At 38.9% G+C, this 15,736-nt stretch overlaps 1 protein-coding gene across 2 annotated transcripts; it reads right to left on the bottom strand.

Annotated features, from left to right (window-relative positions):
* Nucleotides 1–1,757: 1,757 nt before the first annotated feature.
* Nucleotides 1,758–15,641, bottom strand: rnf41 (ring finger protein 41). 2 transcript variants are annotated; one of them, XM_082146384.1, is made up of 8 exons: nt 15,503–15,638; nt 13,415–13,511; nt 13,189–13,288; nt 7,774–7,889; nt 7,062–7,333; nt 5,888–6,023; nt 5,686–5,789; nt 1,758–4,081 (listed from the first exon to the last, which is right to left on the bottom strand). In XM_082146384.1, exons 4-8 carry the CDS (start codon nt 7,861–7,863, stop codon nt 3,727–3,729), a joined length of 957 nt encoding a protein of 318 aa, XP_082002510.1. In that variant the 5' UTR covers nt 7,864–7,889; nt 13,189–13,288; nt 13,415–13,511; nt 15,503–15,638; the 3' UTR covers nt 1,758–3,726. The 2 variants fall into 2 exon arrangements, with proteins under 2 accessions (XP_082002510.1, XP_082002509.1); XM_082146383.1 differs by lacking the exon at nt 13,415–13,511 and having other exon boundaries at nt 15,503–15,641.
* Nucleotides 15,642–15,736: the final 95 nt, after the last annotated feature.

Raw genomic sequence — 15,736 nt, 5'->3', positions numbered from 1 at the left:
GTGGAACTCTGTGCTTCTCATCGAGAGCACTAACGATAGATAGATAGATAGATAGATAGATAGATAGATAGATAGATAGATAGATAGATAGATAGATAGATAGATAGATAGATAGATAGATAGACGGACAGAGATAGATAGATAGATAGATAGATAGATAGATAGATAGATAGATAGATAGATAGACGGACAGAGATAGATAGATAGATAGATAGATAGAACGATAGATAGATAGATAGAACGATAGATAGATAGAACGATAGATAGATAGATAGATAGATAGATAGATAGATAGACGGACAGATAGATAGATAGATAGATAGATAGATAGATAGATAGATAGATAGATAGACGGACAGAGATAGATAGATAGATAGATAGATAGATAGATAGATAGATGGATCGATGGATCATGGATGGATGGATAGATGGACAGACGGACAGAGATAGAAAGATAGATAGATAGATAGATAGATGGATGGATGGATGGATGGATGGATGGATGGATGGATGGATGGATGGATGGATGGATGGATGGATGGATGGATGGATGGATGGACGGACAGACAGAGATAGATAGATAGATAGATAGACAGACAGACGGACAGAGATAGATAGATAGATAGATAGATAGATAGATAGATAGATAGACAGACAGACGGACAGAGATAGATAGATAGATAGATAGATAGACAGACAGACGGACAGAGATAGATAGATAGATAGATAGATAGATAGATAGATAGATAGATAGATAGATAGATAGATAGATAGATAGATAGACAGATAGATAGATAGTATAGGCCTATGCATGAGTGATTAATCAACAGAAACGTGTTACATTTGTGGTTACACATCGACAATCAACAGGGTGGTGTGACATTTAAACTATTAAAACTGTCATCGTTAAATGCCATTATCTTCAGTGTTAGGTTTGGCATCTGAGTGATTGTATTTATATCAGTACTTAGTGCAACTGCTTTAACAGTTGTCATACAATTAAGCTGTAATATATTTGATTGCCAAATGCTTGATTAACTGATACAGGAATTTGTGGTACCAGATTGTAAAAGCTCCAATCAAATCCTTACTTTTTGAAAAGGATTAAGAACCATTTAATTTATTAGGGAGACATGAAACAAAATTGTTTAACTGGTCAGGCTTTTGTGATTGCTCATGACAGGATGGATGGATGGTAGGTATTTGCAATATCAAAACCATAAGATAATTTTATTTACGAAATATGAGACCAGCCAATGCAGTTTGAGTCGAGCAGAAACTGGTCAAGAGAGCTGCTGGGAAAACAATGTGACATTCCGTTCCTCACGGGCGCTATAATGGGCTGGATTAAAATGACTTGCTGCATTAGTGGCTATGGCCTGGTCAAAGAAAATACCAACAACAGGAGGATTATTCCTGTGTGCGCTGTTTGGGTTCAAGCCATTAAATAGATGGAGATCAGCAGATAGAAGTTACCATGTAGTCACTAAACAGTGATAATGGCAAAGTTAGCTGAAAATTGTCATATGGAAACAGAAATATTTGAAAATCCCTTCAGACTGTTAAAATGTGACAGTAAAATTGCACTTTAGTGACATTGTGTGGTAGAAGAGAGAAAAAACAGCAAAAACAAGAGGAAGTAAGGTCTCTACGCTGATTAGCATTGCATTGGCCATTTTTAAAACCACTGATTACAACACAACCAACAAGAAGTTCCTGCTACCAAGTTAATAATAATAATGACAAAGACACTAGTGTCATATTGCAAAATCAATGATATTTATTCATATTCTTTCAGTAACCCACAGCACAAAAGCAAGAATGAAAGACAAAAACAAACAGAAGACTGCCACATCCACGGACAATGCTGCAGCGGGAAACATGAGCTCTTTGAACGTTTCATCCCTGACGTCAGATGATAAATCCTGAGAGTCAAGAAAGTCTTGCGTGTCCAATAAGAGATGATGAATCGGCCTCATTAAACTGAGCACAAGAAGAAGTGAACCTTTATTTAATGAATGAAACTTTCTAGCATAAGGTGATCAGATCCATGAAGTGAAATTCACTGGGTCATGTTTAATTTCTCCAGCTTCAGGGTGCGATTGTGAGAAGCCATGTGACACATTATACAGCAATCATGCAGTAAAGTGTCGAATGAAGTGTGATAAGGCAGTTCACATACATTTCTCTCTAATTCACATAGACCCGGCTGAATATTGCAGTTAAAACATTCTGGGTCCTTAGTTTTCAGCTCTTATTAAACTACATTTGCAAAAAAGCTATTGTAAACAACGCACTGAGCATTCAGGTCTATGTAACACTGAAGCAGATGACACACAATAGCCTCAAAGATACATTTCAGAATCGCTGAACTTACATTTTCGGTGTTCGCGCAATAACAACAACAAAAAAAAGCAAGCACGATGTGCATTCAACACAACAAAACACTTTGGTTGCAAAGACAACACAAATTAAACTGATTAAATCAACTATGTACAATGAAGGTACGTAAAATATGCAAAATAAATTCTTAAACCAATTGCACAATATACACAGATATACCACCGTCCCATCTCTTTATTCTTTACAATTCGTCAAGAGGTGCTGTGGCAAATGATGGATAAAAAAACGGTTCGGATGTACACTCCAGATATGGTTAAGCATCTGCAGACATAATGGTTTTACATCAGCTGTAGGTTGGTCATTTTTCAAAATGTTTGTATACTTCATATACATTTCATCCGTCATTTATGGTTTCGCTAAATCACCTAGAAGAGACCTTTGAGGTCAACCAAGAAAAAAAAAAATCTGGTTCTGATTATTAATAGCGAGATAACCAGTGATGCCAGTAGAAAATAATAAAAAGCATAAAAATATTGTTTCTGGAAAAAATTATTTGAAAATTTAGAGTTTCTGGTTGCACATAAAAACTCAAAAAGCGGTGTGGAATAAAAGGTATCAAACCGGCTGCTGATTTACATCATACAAATCCTTCTTCACTCTTTCCTCTGAAGAAGGACAAACATCTTCACAAAACGAGATTCATGACATCTTGTTTTTCCAATCGCCACAGAGTGCAAACACCGAGAAGAGAGCTCTTTATCTAGCATACTTTAATCATAGCTCTCTTAAAAACAAAACAAAACAAAACCTAACATTGAGATCCATGGTAGCTAAAACACACTACTGTAAATAGCAAACTGAGATGAAGACAGCAAAAAATGTCTACTACTCTATTAGAACAAGAACAGATAGCATATTTGTCTATATTTCTTAATCATCTGAATTTACAAGAATCTTAACAGGTCTTTTACACTGTTGAAAGCTGTGATTGACATGTATTTGCTCTCAAGAGAAATAAATGTTAAAGGGGAAATTAGACATCACTTCAAATCCTTTCGATTTCAATGTTAATGTTAAAACATGTGTGTACCATCATCCCTGATAATGTTTCAAGTTGGTATTTGTCATTAGGGTCCACTTTTTGAAAAATGTCCTTTTAAGGCAAAGAGAATATAGGAATGCTGGAGATCGTCAAACGAGTGGAGAGCTTTCTCTGCCTTCGTCCTTCCAGAAAATTTGAGGTAAAGACTGCCGAAGAGGTCTTGATATTTTTAGTGGGATGAATTAAGAATCTTTTAGATTGGGGTGGGGGGGTGGGGGTGGTAATTCAGTTTTTGTAAACCCCTTCCTGCTTTTCATCGTTTGCACCCACCTATGTACAGACTATAAGATCTCCTCCACACCATGAGCGAAGATCATAACCAAACCTGGCTCCAGAATCATATCTTCACCCATGTGCTGGTTCTCACAGGCCATCACCACCACGGCCTGCTTACCCGGAATACGCTTGGCCACATAGTTTTCGTAATATCGGCGGTTCATCTGCCGTGTCTCCAGCGTAGCCAAGCCTTGGGGCCAGTTGCGCTCGTGGGCGTTCTCGATGAGGTCATTGACGATCGACAAAGGACATCCACTGTCTATGAGAGACCGTTTGATGACGGCCTGAAGGACGGCGTCGGGTGTGGAGATCATTCCTCCCCAGCGGGTCACGCGAGCGGGCTGCAGAGAGTTCACCCATCTGTGGCCAAACGAGTGTGGTTAGTTTGACAGTCATCTGATTGTCAATTATGGTATTAGCATTATAACTTGCTCAACAGGAATTTATTCGTATTCATGAGTAATTTACCCGCTCATTATTTACATAGTAGCACAATACAAACAACTATGATTATGGCTTTATATTTAAAGGCACAATATGTAAGAGATTTGGATGAATATATCCACTAGAACAATATTATATTTATTTTTGACTTGTGTACTAACATTATCCCAAATGTTTCCAATAAGGTTTAAATCCAGAGAAATCACCAGTGTGACGTCCCGTGTCACTGCGTTGCCTGTCAATGACGTAATATCAGCCTTACCCTCGAGTTCTGGTTTTAATTCCGTAGAAACACCAAAGATGCTTTAATATATTATGTGCTATATTAGACAGGTTAGCAACTGTTTGGATACCTTTATCGGGTCAGTCCAATTGTTTGAATCTCTTGTTTTCTAGATTTACCATGAGTTTGAACACATGTTTGTACCATGCCTCATAGACAGCACTACTTTGTCAAGTGGCTAACATAGCATAATCAGAAAGAGTTTTATTTGCATGCCATTTACCATTACATCTTTTATTAATATGATATTCAAATATCGATCTAGCTGACTGCAGTGGGCGTCTCATACCAGGCACCAAATGAATGCACAGAGTAACATTATAACATAACTTTCAACACACAAATGTATTTTTAGTATGATTGTTTTTGACAGAGTAAAACAGCGCTGCGATACCCTACAATTTTTATTTGAAAATGTCCCAGGTTCTCGGCCCGCCCTGCTTCATACCACAGTAACGTTAATAAAACTTTAATACATTAGCTCATCCATGAATATGATTTCTGCCTGAGTCCCGTCTGATTGCTTTCCATTGGCTGTGGAGGTGAAGACGACAACTCCCATGATTCCACGCTCATTCACGGCGTCATCAAGCTACGCCCTTGTTATTGTTTTGAATAAGCAACCTCTAGCAGCAAAATGTACATACTGTGCCTTTAGATTTTTAGTTTTTCATATTCTTTTGATAAATATATTAGATACAAACACAAATATTTAACACTACCATTTAAAGGTTTGGGGTCAGTAAGATTTTTTTTGAAATAAATGTATAGTTTTATTAAGCAAGGACAAAATTTTTCTATATTAAATAAAGATAATTCTTTTTAACTTTCTAGTCAAGGACATGTGAAGAAATTATTAGTTTCTAAAAATAATAAGCAGCATAACGGTTTTCACCATTGATGATAGTAAAAAATGTCAAATGATTTCTGAAGGATCATGTGACTGGAGTAAGGGCTGCTTAAAATTCAGCTTTGCGTCACAGAAATAATTAACATTTTGTAATATATTACAATAGAAAACACTAATAATTGTAATATTTCACAATATTACTCTTTTTACTGTTTTTCTAATCAAATCAATGCAGCCTTGGTGAACAAAAGACATGCTAACCCCAATTTTTTTTAATGCAAGTTTAAAATGAGGAAACATTTATTTTCTTATTCATAAATAGTTTAAACAGTCTAGTTTGAATTTATATTGGCATAAACAAAGGCAGAAGAAGAACGGATCACTCACTCCAGGATCTCATTGTACTCTATGCTCTCCTCCAGGTTCTGTAGGTTAGGGTTAGCGCTGCGTATTGCTCGCATGTAAGCTTTCAGGAGCTGGATGTCACGTTTCTGAAAAAAAGAAATCATGGGCAGATTAAAAATACAGATCATAGAATCCGAGAAATTATGGGAAGTTTTGAATCCACCGTGACATTCACAGGTCTGACCTGTTCTGCAAGTTGGTGCTTATGCTCAGCGGCAGTCTTCTCCAGATCTGCAATCTTGGTCTGCTGTTGCTGCACCACACTGCGTAGATGCTTAATACAGTTGTGATTTGGCATCTCATCTTTGGGCATTTCTAGCCTAAAGAGTAAACAAAGCAGATTTGAGTAAACAACGCAGATTTGAGCAAAATGGAACAATTGAGGGGCATTCACACAGACGAAGTTTCTTGCAAGACGAAGAGCTGAAAAAGCAGCTAGCCATTGTGCAAGAGTCAAACGCATCAGTGTAGCGCATGTTGACATTGAAAACTATTAAAGGGGACTGATTATGCCACTTTTAACAAGATGTAAAATAAGTCTCTGACGGCCCCAGAGTGTGTATGTCAAGTTTTAGCTCAAAATACCCCAGAGATAACTTTTTATAGCTTGCTAAAATTCCCACTTTTGGGGGGTGAGCAAAAACGCAATGTTTTTTTGTGTCCCTTTAAATGCAAATGAGCTGGTGCTCCCGGCCCTCTTTCAAGAGGAGGGCGGAGCTTCAAGAGCTCATGCTCCGGCGACCGGCAACAACAAAACAGTTCAATCTCACACACTGAAAATGTCAGAAACTGTCAGCATTGGTGTTCAGCCTTAAACAACATTTATAATGCAAAAGGACATTTTTGAATGATTAATTGACGAATTTATGTAGTTGATGTGGAGTCAACCATCTTCAAGTCGTCGATTAGCATTCCGTCATGATAATCTATAAATCGCTGTACAGGTGCTTCTGTGGGAACTGTTGTAAGATGCCTACAGAGCCAGAGATTATATGCTTAATGAACATAGAACAGGTATAGTTTAGTTTAATTACAGTTATAACTTCTTGTCATATTGCTTTTATGACATGCTTTTACATTTGTGTTATGTACTGTATTGCAATAAAGGTGAAAATATGGATGCGAAAGCTTGAGCAGACTCCCAAATGTATGATTTGTGAAGCAGTCAGGCACAAAATGATTGGCGCAAACAGAGATTTTTTTAAATTGAAGAGATTTTCTGATGGCACCACTATCTGTAGAACTTAGTGGCAACAGCTCTCAAATGTTAGTCTGGAGGCCTGCATTCTCCCTCCAAAGACTGCTATGAATTACTAAGAGAGAAGTAGATGGTGAAGATGGTTGTTGAAACTACGTACCCACAACCTTCCTCACACGTGACAGGTCGTTTGGGGTTGTGCTCGCAGTCCTTGAGGTGTGACTGCAGCTGGTCAAGCCGAAGAGTGGCCGTGCAGCCGAAGCCGGCGTTATCACAGGACATCTGCAGCTTGGAAAGCATGTTACGCATGATGCGGGGGACGGGTCGAAGGTGGGCAAGGGTCACGACAGTGCGGTCCACGGGGCAGATCTGCTGCTGTGCAAACCACTGTGTGATGCAGGCATTACAGAAGGCATGCTCACAGTGAGGGGCCTGAGAGAACAGAAAAACTGATCAGGAAGTAACTTGAACTCAATATGCACTGACTTTTCTGGCTAACTGATGTGCATTTTTCAGACCTTTTACTGTCTAGTTGTTTCATGTTAAAATAAGCTTTTTACTAATACGCAAGGGAAAAAAAGGTTATCTACAAATAATAAATGTTAGTATTTTTTATTAGCAATTTTATTAATAAAACACTATGTGTGTGTGTACATAATACTTTTTTTTTGGTGAAAGAAATATAGCTTGTAATTTCCCTTAATTCCCTTGCCATAGGCAGGTTTTATAAAGAAAATGTTGGACCCTTGTGAAACATCCACACAATGGTCTCAGAGCAGTGATATCTGATAACCACAAACTCATAATGCCGTGACAGAGGCTCATTTCAAGGTGTTCTGAGATGTTGCGGTTGAATGAAAATAAATATCGACCTGCACCGGCTCCTCTAGCACCCCGCTGCAGATGGGACACAACAGATCCTCGTCCACCTCTCCTTGGAACCTGGTGACGTCGTACCCCATGGCACATTACCGGAACCCTTTGATATCTGAAATAAAACCAGCAGGAAGAGCGTGTGGTGAGAGCTCGGCCAGTACGCTTGCCAATTGCCTCTGAGACAGAAGAGCATGAGAAGCCCTGGATGTACAACAAAATGAAACTGAAAACTTGCAGCCATTGTTGGCCATTTTTAAGTGAAAACCGAATCTAACACAGGAGCAGAAGAACTGTGGAAGCAGGCCTAAAAATTATTTAAACCAATGTACTAAACTGAAGCTTTTATTCAGGATTACAGCGAACGGCTTAGATCAAAACAATAACAAAAGATGTGTTCTCTTAGGGATCCTAGCGATGCAGCCTTTAAAATTTGCCTAAAACAAGGCACCGCTTTTGCTTCTGAAACAGTCTTAATGCCAGAAGCATAACAATGCTTAAAAATTTAGGTTTTGGAACAACTATCACAAAACTCCTTAGAAGCACTAAAAGTAAACTGATAGAGGTTTAATGATCATGGCATTTTGAGCTGAAGACGGAGGCACTCAATGTCCTGCTACAATACAGAAGTAACATGATCGCATTTCCTGTTCAAAGGTGACCTTTTTCTTCTTTTTCCACTAGGACTACACAGCTCTCTCAAGTGAAAAATGCAATGGCTGTGTGTTTGTGTGTATGCTGGTATGAGATTACTAATGCGCTGTCAAGGAATATGGGTCCACTGTGAAGTGTGGCGGCGAACTCAGTAAAGCAACATAATGGGAAAACATTTTGAGTGGCCTAGAGATTGCATTAAGATTAATATTGTGTGGATGGAAATTTCACCTCCTTTCTGACTTCATTTTGGGGAAACAACAAAATGGAAAGCAATCATTAATCAGTTCGATGTAACTATGTCCTAAACAGGTGTGACATTAGGGCTGGGCCCCAAAAAAAATTTTTTTCGATTAATCGTTTTTTAAAATGTGGTCGATTCAAAATCGATTCTCATACGCCACGAATAGATTTTTTTTCCATCTTTATTTATCTATTACCCAAAAGCCAGTATTAGTTTTCCTCCACTGTTCATAGGCTTGCAAACTCCATTTTATAGCTAATGCTGTGAGATTTTATGTAAGTTTTATCTAAATCATAAAATAACCTCAACTTGTGCTGCACGTTTAATCATATCGCAATCGCCTACGCAATTATTTGACGCAAAATGCTGCGATTTTATATGAAACAAACAAATTTGGGCTTTTAACGCAATTAATGCAGCATCTGTTAATTGTTGTCATCCTTTGGCTAGTGTAACATGATCCCGCTCTTATTCATGCAAATGTTTTTAAACCATTCATGCGCGACAAGACAAAAAAAGAGCTCGCTGCCTCCTGTGAATGTCCTGACTGTGACGCACAGAAAGACTCGCGCTGATATCGTGCATGCGCACAAGACAGCCCAGAATAGAGTTCTCTTTCGCGCTTGAACGAACAATAACACACACAATTATGCCAAAATGTATTTTTGTCAAGTATCTTCATAACATAAGAGCAGTCTTAAGGCCAATTTATACTTCTGCGTCGGGTTCGCGTAGAAGGTACGTGTACCATACGTCGTACCCTTCGCCGTACCCTGACGCGCACCTCCTCAAAAATGTAACTACGCGTCGCGGCGACGCGGACCGCAAGATCTGTGATTGGTCGGCTGGATAGCATCGCGTTTCCTCCTACGCATTTCCGGAATGATCTTCTGCACTCTGCACCGGCCGCTAGGCATGTGCCGGTATCACATTTTCATGCTGCGATTAATTGAGTGATCTTTTATCACGGTATACGGTATTATCACGATATTTTAATTGCACATGAGAAACAGATGGATTTGGGGGGGGGGGTGTAAAAAATTAAATAAAACTTGCATCACAAGGTGTAATTGTGATTGTCAAAACATTTGGTAACTAAACTGAATTTTATTAAGTTTAGTGACAACATCATGTTACAATGATTACATGGTACAATGACTGGTAGGCTAGCCTACTGTTTGTATTGCTTAACACAAATTTAACGATTTCAATTCAATACTTGGGATTTGATTTAAATCTTGATTCAATATTGACTTATTTTGGATTAATATTAGGAAGGCTACAGTAGATAGCCCACATGTTATTTTTTTCTCATGAAAAAAAATATCTCACATAATGCTATGTAACCATATAGAGCCCTATCAGCTGGTATTATTAAAGGTTACAAATAACTAATTAAATCAAATATAATGTGGTTTTCATTATAATAACAATTATGTAATGACACAAGTAAAAATATAATAAATATGTAAAAAAGTGCAGTGCACATATTCAGCAAAATACTCCTCGATGTTTTAGTCATCTAACATGCTGCTGGTCATTAAATAGTTTAAATGTAACGTTCTGTGACACAATTGTTCTCCTGTTTCATATCAAAAGTAACCTGCTCTGTCTTGTTTGACGGTCTTCGTGTCCTCTTTGCTCCGCGATTTTTCTCTGCGTGAGAAAACGGATGTGTGGCGTGAGCGTGTGAAGAGTCTCGCGCTGAATGCGTCGAGTTGGCAGCTCTGTTAGAAGCGGGATGGATCCGGATAGATCGGCGGCGGCCATAGACTGTAGGCGGCGGCGTTCCTCCTTCCGCCATGCTGCTTCTCCATGTGAGGACTGTTTACATTAGACTAGAAGTGCGCACCGGCCGCATGCTTATACACGTGGCGATTGTTTACATCAGAGTGCGCACGTGTTTCGCGCAGCATAGGCAGTGCTTGTTTAAGCGGTTGATGGAAAATAAGCTATAATGCGCGTTCTAAAAATCTAAATTCGGATCTATTATTTTTCACGGTATTTTGAAGTGCCCGCGATAACAATATCGTGCATATTCATTACCGCGATTTATCGCATTACCGAATACCGGCACATGTCTACCGGCCGCCCGCCATTTTTAAATTCCGAAGATCAGTGAAGAGCCATGGAAATAGACCAAGTGACCGAGAGATTGCTGGAAGAAGTGCGGAAATACAGCCATCTGTATGACTCCTTCAGTTGCCATTGCTCGTAGAAACCTAAACTCAAAACAGCCGCGAGGAATGTAAACACAGTGGAACTGGAACATTAAAACCCACCCGCGCCAACTAGCGTTTCGGCGGTGTAACTGCAGAGCAACACAGACATTCGCAGAAGTATAAATGCTCACGACGGCGTCGCTTACGTGCGTACCCTACGACGTACACTCGACGCAGAAGTATAAATTGGCCTTTATGATGAACGTGAAGAGTTGTGACTCGTGAGAGAATGAGGCGCGTGTCAGATCCACGTCTCTGTCAGCAGCGGCTGGTCTTAAAGCGACAGTACACAGTAGCCACTAATTATCTCTGTCGTTAAAGTTAATCAAAGAACAAAGGGAACAGAGAAAAACTCACTGCTCTTGACTAAAGAACTTTTGTAACTTTGATTAGTCTATATATAATTTATAATTAATGCAGCGCAGATTGTTTGATAACTTTATTCAATTTCTGTATATGTCCTAGCTGTTAGACAGGAAGAGCACAGATAAACATTATATGCTGAAATGTTTTTTATATGGGTTTATGTGAGGATTGTTAACCTGTTTGATCAAGGCATGCGACTGTTCTGACTTTTCAGTCCAATTTTCAGCATCAATTTTTCATCTTGCATCAAAATCCTGTCTATTCATTGTATGCATTTGAAATATAGAGTTGGGTTCTGTTTTGATGTATCCAAGTGTACCTAAAATAAAAAAAGAGTTTAATATACAGGTTTGTATCTCTTAATTTCTTTTTATTAATTAACCACTTGAAAACTTATGTTCACTTTTCTTTTTTTATAAATATAGGATTTGTATTATATTCATTGAGTCGAATCGAAATCTAATTTTAGAATCAAAATCGAATCGAATTGAGAGCTTGCGAATCAAAATCGAATCGTAACATCTGAATAGATACCCAGCCCTATGTGACATGATAAAAAAAGACCACAAAAAAAGCCATCACTTACGCCGGTTTCGCACCGCAAGCGTCAGCGGCACGTGAACAGCGTGTATTTTTTTTCGGCGTCCATTTTAATCAATGAGTGCATTCACACCGGGAGCAGGAGCAGCGCGTGAGCGTCAAGCAGGAGCGTCGCGTGAACAGCAGTGCAGCGGGGGTTTCGGCGCCGAGTCTATTTTTGCTGCGCCGCTTACGCTGAATTAAAGTGACAATGCATTGATCATGGTCAAAATACACCGGTTTTATCCAAAAAGTGCATTGATGATATCTATTGTGTTTTAAACAGTCAATCAAATGACCAACAGCAATTTAAAAAGAAAACAAATGTCCAAAAACAAACTTGTTGCCAGAACAATAAAAACAAAGATGAACCAAAAGATATATAAATGAAATTTTTTATAAAATAAGCTTCTTGACAAGTCTTTTCTCTTAAATGTATTTGAAAACGAAATAAAGCAATGCCAACTTATCCATTATAGAGAACTCTGTCTGTACACACGCCGCGGTTCAGCCGCGCGTGACAAACGCTGCCAGTGTGAAAGCAACACGCGCGTGTCCTGCTCCTGCTCACCATACGCGCTGCTCCTGCGCTGCTTACGCTCTGCTAATGCATGCAGTGTGAAACCGGCGTTACATGTAAATTCAGTTTTAGTCCTAACCAGCTGCAACAAGCGTCAGGGCATTTTGTCAATTTGTTGGTTTCTATTTTTCCACAACAAAATCTTATGGCACCAAATCGCTTCATGTAGCCGTGTATTTAACATTAAATAGCCCTGATTGCCATGTGATACTTTTCACTTAGTAGCAAGTAAAATATAGAACAAAAGTAGATTAAACATAAAACAGAAGTAGATATTCACAAGCAGAGTATCTGTTTTTGAAATAATACTCGAGAACAAACTGAAATTCTATTAAAAACAATCAATACATTTCTGCAAATCATTTATATTTACGGAGACTGCAGTGCCATATTTTTAATATATTTGAGTGTTTCCAGAGCCAAATTACTACTGGCATCAACCATTTTGGATAAACTCACTCCTAGACTACAAATAAAAACAAAACAAACTGTAAGTCATTTTACATGTCAGTAAGACCGACATTTCGATCAAGTGAGTGGTTATTAGCCAAACTAAACTCCAAAGAAAGTTATTAAAATCCATATATAGAATTACCTGTCCTAGAACTCACAGAAAGCAGACCTTGTGTACACCCTGAGTACAAAAGATATTAACTAAAATGCATTAACTTCTATGAAATATTCATGATCCGAGCAATTAGAAAGTGCAAAGAAGCATTAATGGAGTCCAAGTGATTATTCGCCATTATAAAGAAAAGGCCATTCATACCTCACTAAAGCACAGCCCTCATGATCCCTGTACAATGAGTGGTCCTCATGTGTCAGGAGGGCAAGGCGACTTTCCTTACGATGCAAGACCGACCATCCCCCTTAAGAAAGAGAAAGTGAAAACAAGACATACATTACGATGCAATCAATACACTGCGATTTATTAAGACTCAAAAAGCCTGTGTGAAACACTTCCTGGAAGCTTCAGACAAGTTTGGCATATTTACCATCATCAATTAGTCCATTCCCTATTTCAAGAGGTTTTGTATCCAATAGACGTCGTCATTTAAGCTTATCGAGGTGCTTTTTCCTTCCACTTTGTCTCTTGAGTGAAAATCCAAAACCATTAAAGCCTTGATGCATCGCAATCGAATTAAGAGTCAGCTCATTTAAAAGGGCTGATGACGTAATGGTACAACAAGACACATGTGCACAACCTATCACAGGGTTGGATGTGTGATGAAATGTGTTCACTTTGCAATATATATTTGGGTGATTAAGAAACAATGACTCAAATGTGGTTCATACAATCAGCATTTAGCCTGGCATGCGAAAAAATCCCATAGTCTTACATTGAGCCATATATAGGGACCAAATCATCATAGAGGCTTATGGCTGGAATAGTGGCAAGCAACCACCCAGAACACCCAGGCAGTGGCAAAAACACAGCAACACCCTGGTTACCATCCATTACACCCTCGAATTATAGCGTGAATTTTCACAATGCAAATCACAAAATCTTTTGTTTTTAGACATCCATCACTTTTCCACAGCCTACTGAAACAAAGCAGATGTGGTCTGCAAAGATTAAACATGTATGATGTAACAGCGCTAAAAACACTTTTATCAGCACTAATTTTCCTTTAAATCTGATAAGACATAAAACAGAAGAAGGAAAGTGCTGGGGTTACTACACAGATACATTTTTCTAATTTGTTAAAAACCAATCCAAAGCGAAGAAGGGTAGTCACAGCATCTCTTTCGATTCATAACAGTTCAGGGAGGGGTGGTGTTTTGTCCCAGTAGGCTGGTGGTGACCTAATTTTAGCTTGTCTAAGCAGATGGAGGGGGAGAGCGTGGGTGGTTCAGAACGTTCTCCCCTAAACCCCCATTTCAGCGATGGCATCCCTCGCTTTCATTCAATAAAGATCTAGTCGATCATGCACGGATGCATGATTACCAAATGTGCATCTGGAAGCACAGAGCTGTTCTGGCACGCGTTTACGAGTGCCAAAAACATTTTGTTCCATTAAACAAGTGTAAACTGCCTCATATTTTGTACCACTTAGCAGATGACAGATCTGACAAACCAGTACATTTAAGTGGGAGACCTTTGGATGCCATCAAGAGGGTCCTACACTGCCATCACTAAAGGACCATTCAATTAAATTCCATTCAATTCACATTTATTTGTAGCGCGCTTTTCACAAAACAAGTATTATTACATTAGGCTATATATACATACACACATAGAGAGAGAGAGAGAGAGAGAGAGAGAGAGAGAGAGAGAGAGAGAGAGAGAGAGACCTGCAAAGACACCAAGAAAAAAATAAGGGTAGCCTACTCCGTGAGGGGTTAATGTTAAATGGACAGATGTAGCCATTTAAACGATATGCATATAGATCATAACTGCATCTGAACATAACAGACAGTCTTGAACATTAATATATCATGCTGGATTCAGACAGACAGGCTAACTGCACTCCTGCTAACATACAAACAGTAATGAACCAGACATGACAGCACACCTGTAAACAAATGTATAGCTATTAAACCTCCTGGCGATGAAAAAGGCTTCATGTCTGCCAACCTGAAACACACGTTTGCTGATGTGTTTGAGCGACTAAATGAGGCGCTTAGCATTAGCCGGCTTGCTAAGGCTGATGTACAAAAACAACCAACATAATCCACACAACCATATGACGTATTTGCCGTGTTCACGTTTTTCTTGGCACAGCAAGGAACGAATGGCTCAAAATGTATTTTATTCACTGTAAAATTACATTGAACGCATCCGCTCATGCTAAGGAGCTAGCGTGGCTAACTAGCATGAAATCCAACTAGCTGACGCATGCCGAAAGAGCAGCTTTGGTCTAAAAACATTACACCACACGTTATTAAATGTCACATTACGATTTCTAGCCGTCAGCAAAACCCATGTAAATGTCATTTAAACACCGTCTGGTCAATTAACGTCTTGTCTTGTTGTGTTCATGTTTCGTGACTGCATTTGCCTTTAGTTTGTGCTACTATACGGTAATTGTACAAGTCGACATGAATAAAGCGTTTAAAATCTCTCAGCAGGACTGTAATACCTGTTCCCGTAGATCGCGATATTCCTCCAAAGCTTTTAATGTGATTTCTGGATGCAGAGACTGATATTTGTAGTGATCTGAGAGATGGCTGATTTCTCTTCCTGAGCCGAGCGGATGAAGTCTGAATCTGCTGCTGCGCCTACAGGACAGAGTGTGTGTGGAGGAGCAATTATACCAGATCTACCCTTAAACATACTGCATGCTTACTAATCTAAAAGCATTATAAGGTATATA

This window comes from Leuciscus leuciscus, assembly GCF_965113295.1.
Source record: "Leuciscus leuciscus genome assembly, chromosome: 18".
NCBI classification, from domain to species: domain Eukaryota; kingdom Metazoa; phylum Chordata; class Actinopteri; order Cypriniformes; family Leuciscidae; genus Leuciscus; species Leuciscus leuciscus.
The sequence above is the reverse complement of the archived record's forward strand: the minus strand, read 5'-3'. Positions and strand labels throughout refer to the sequence as shown.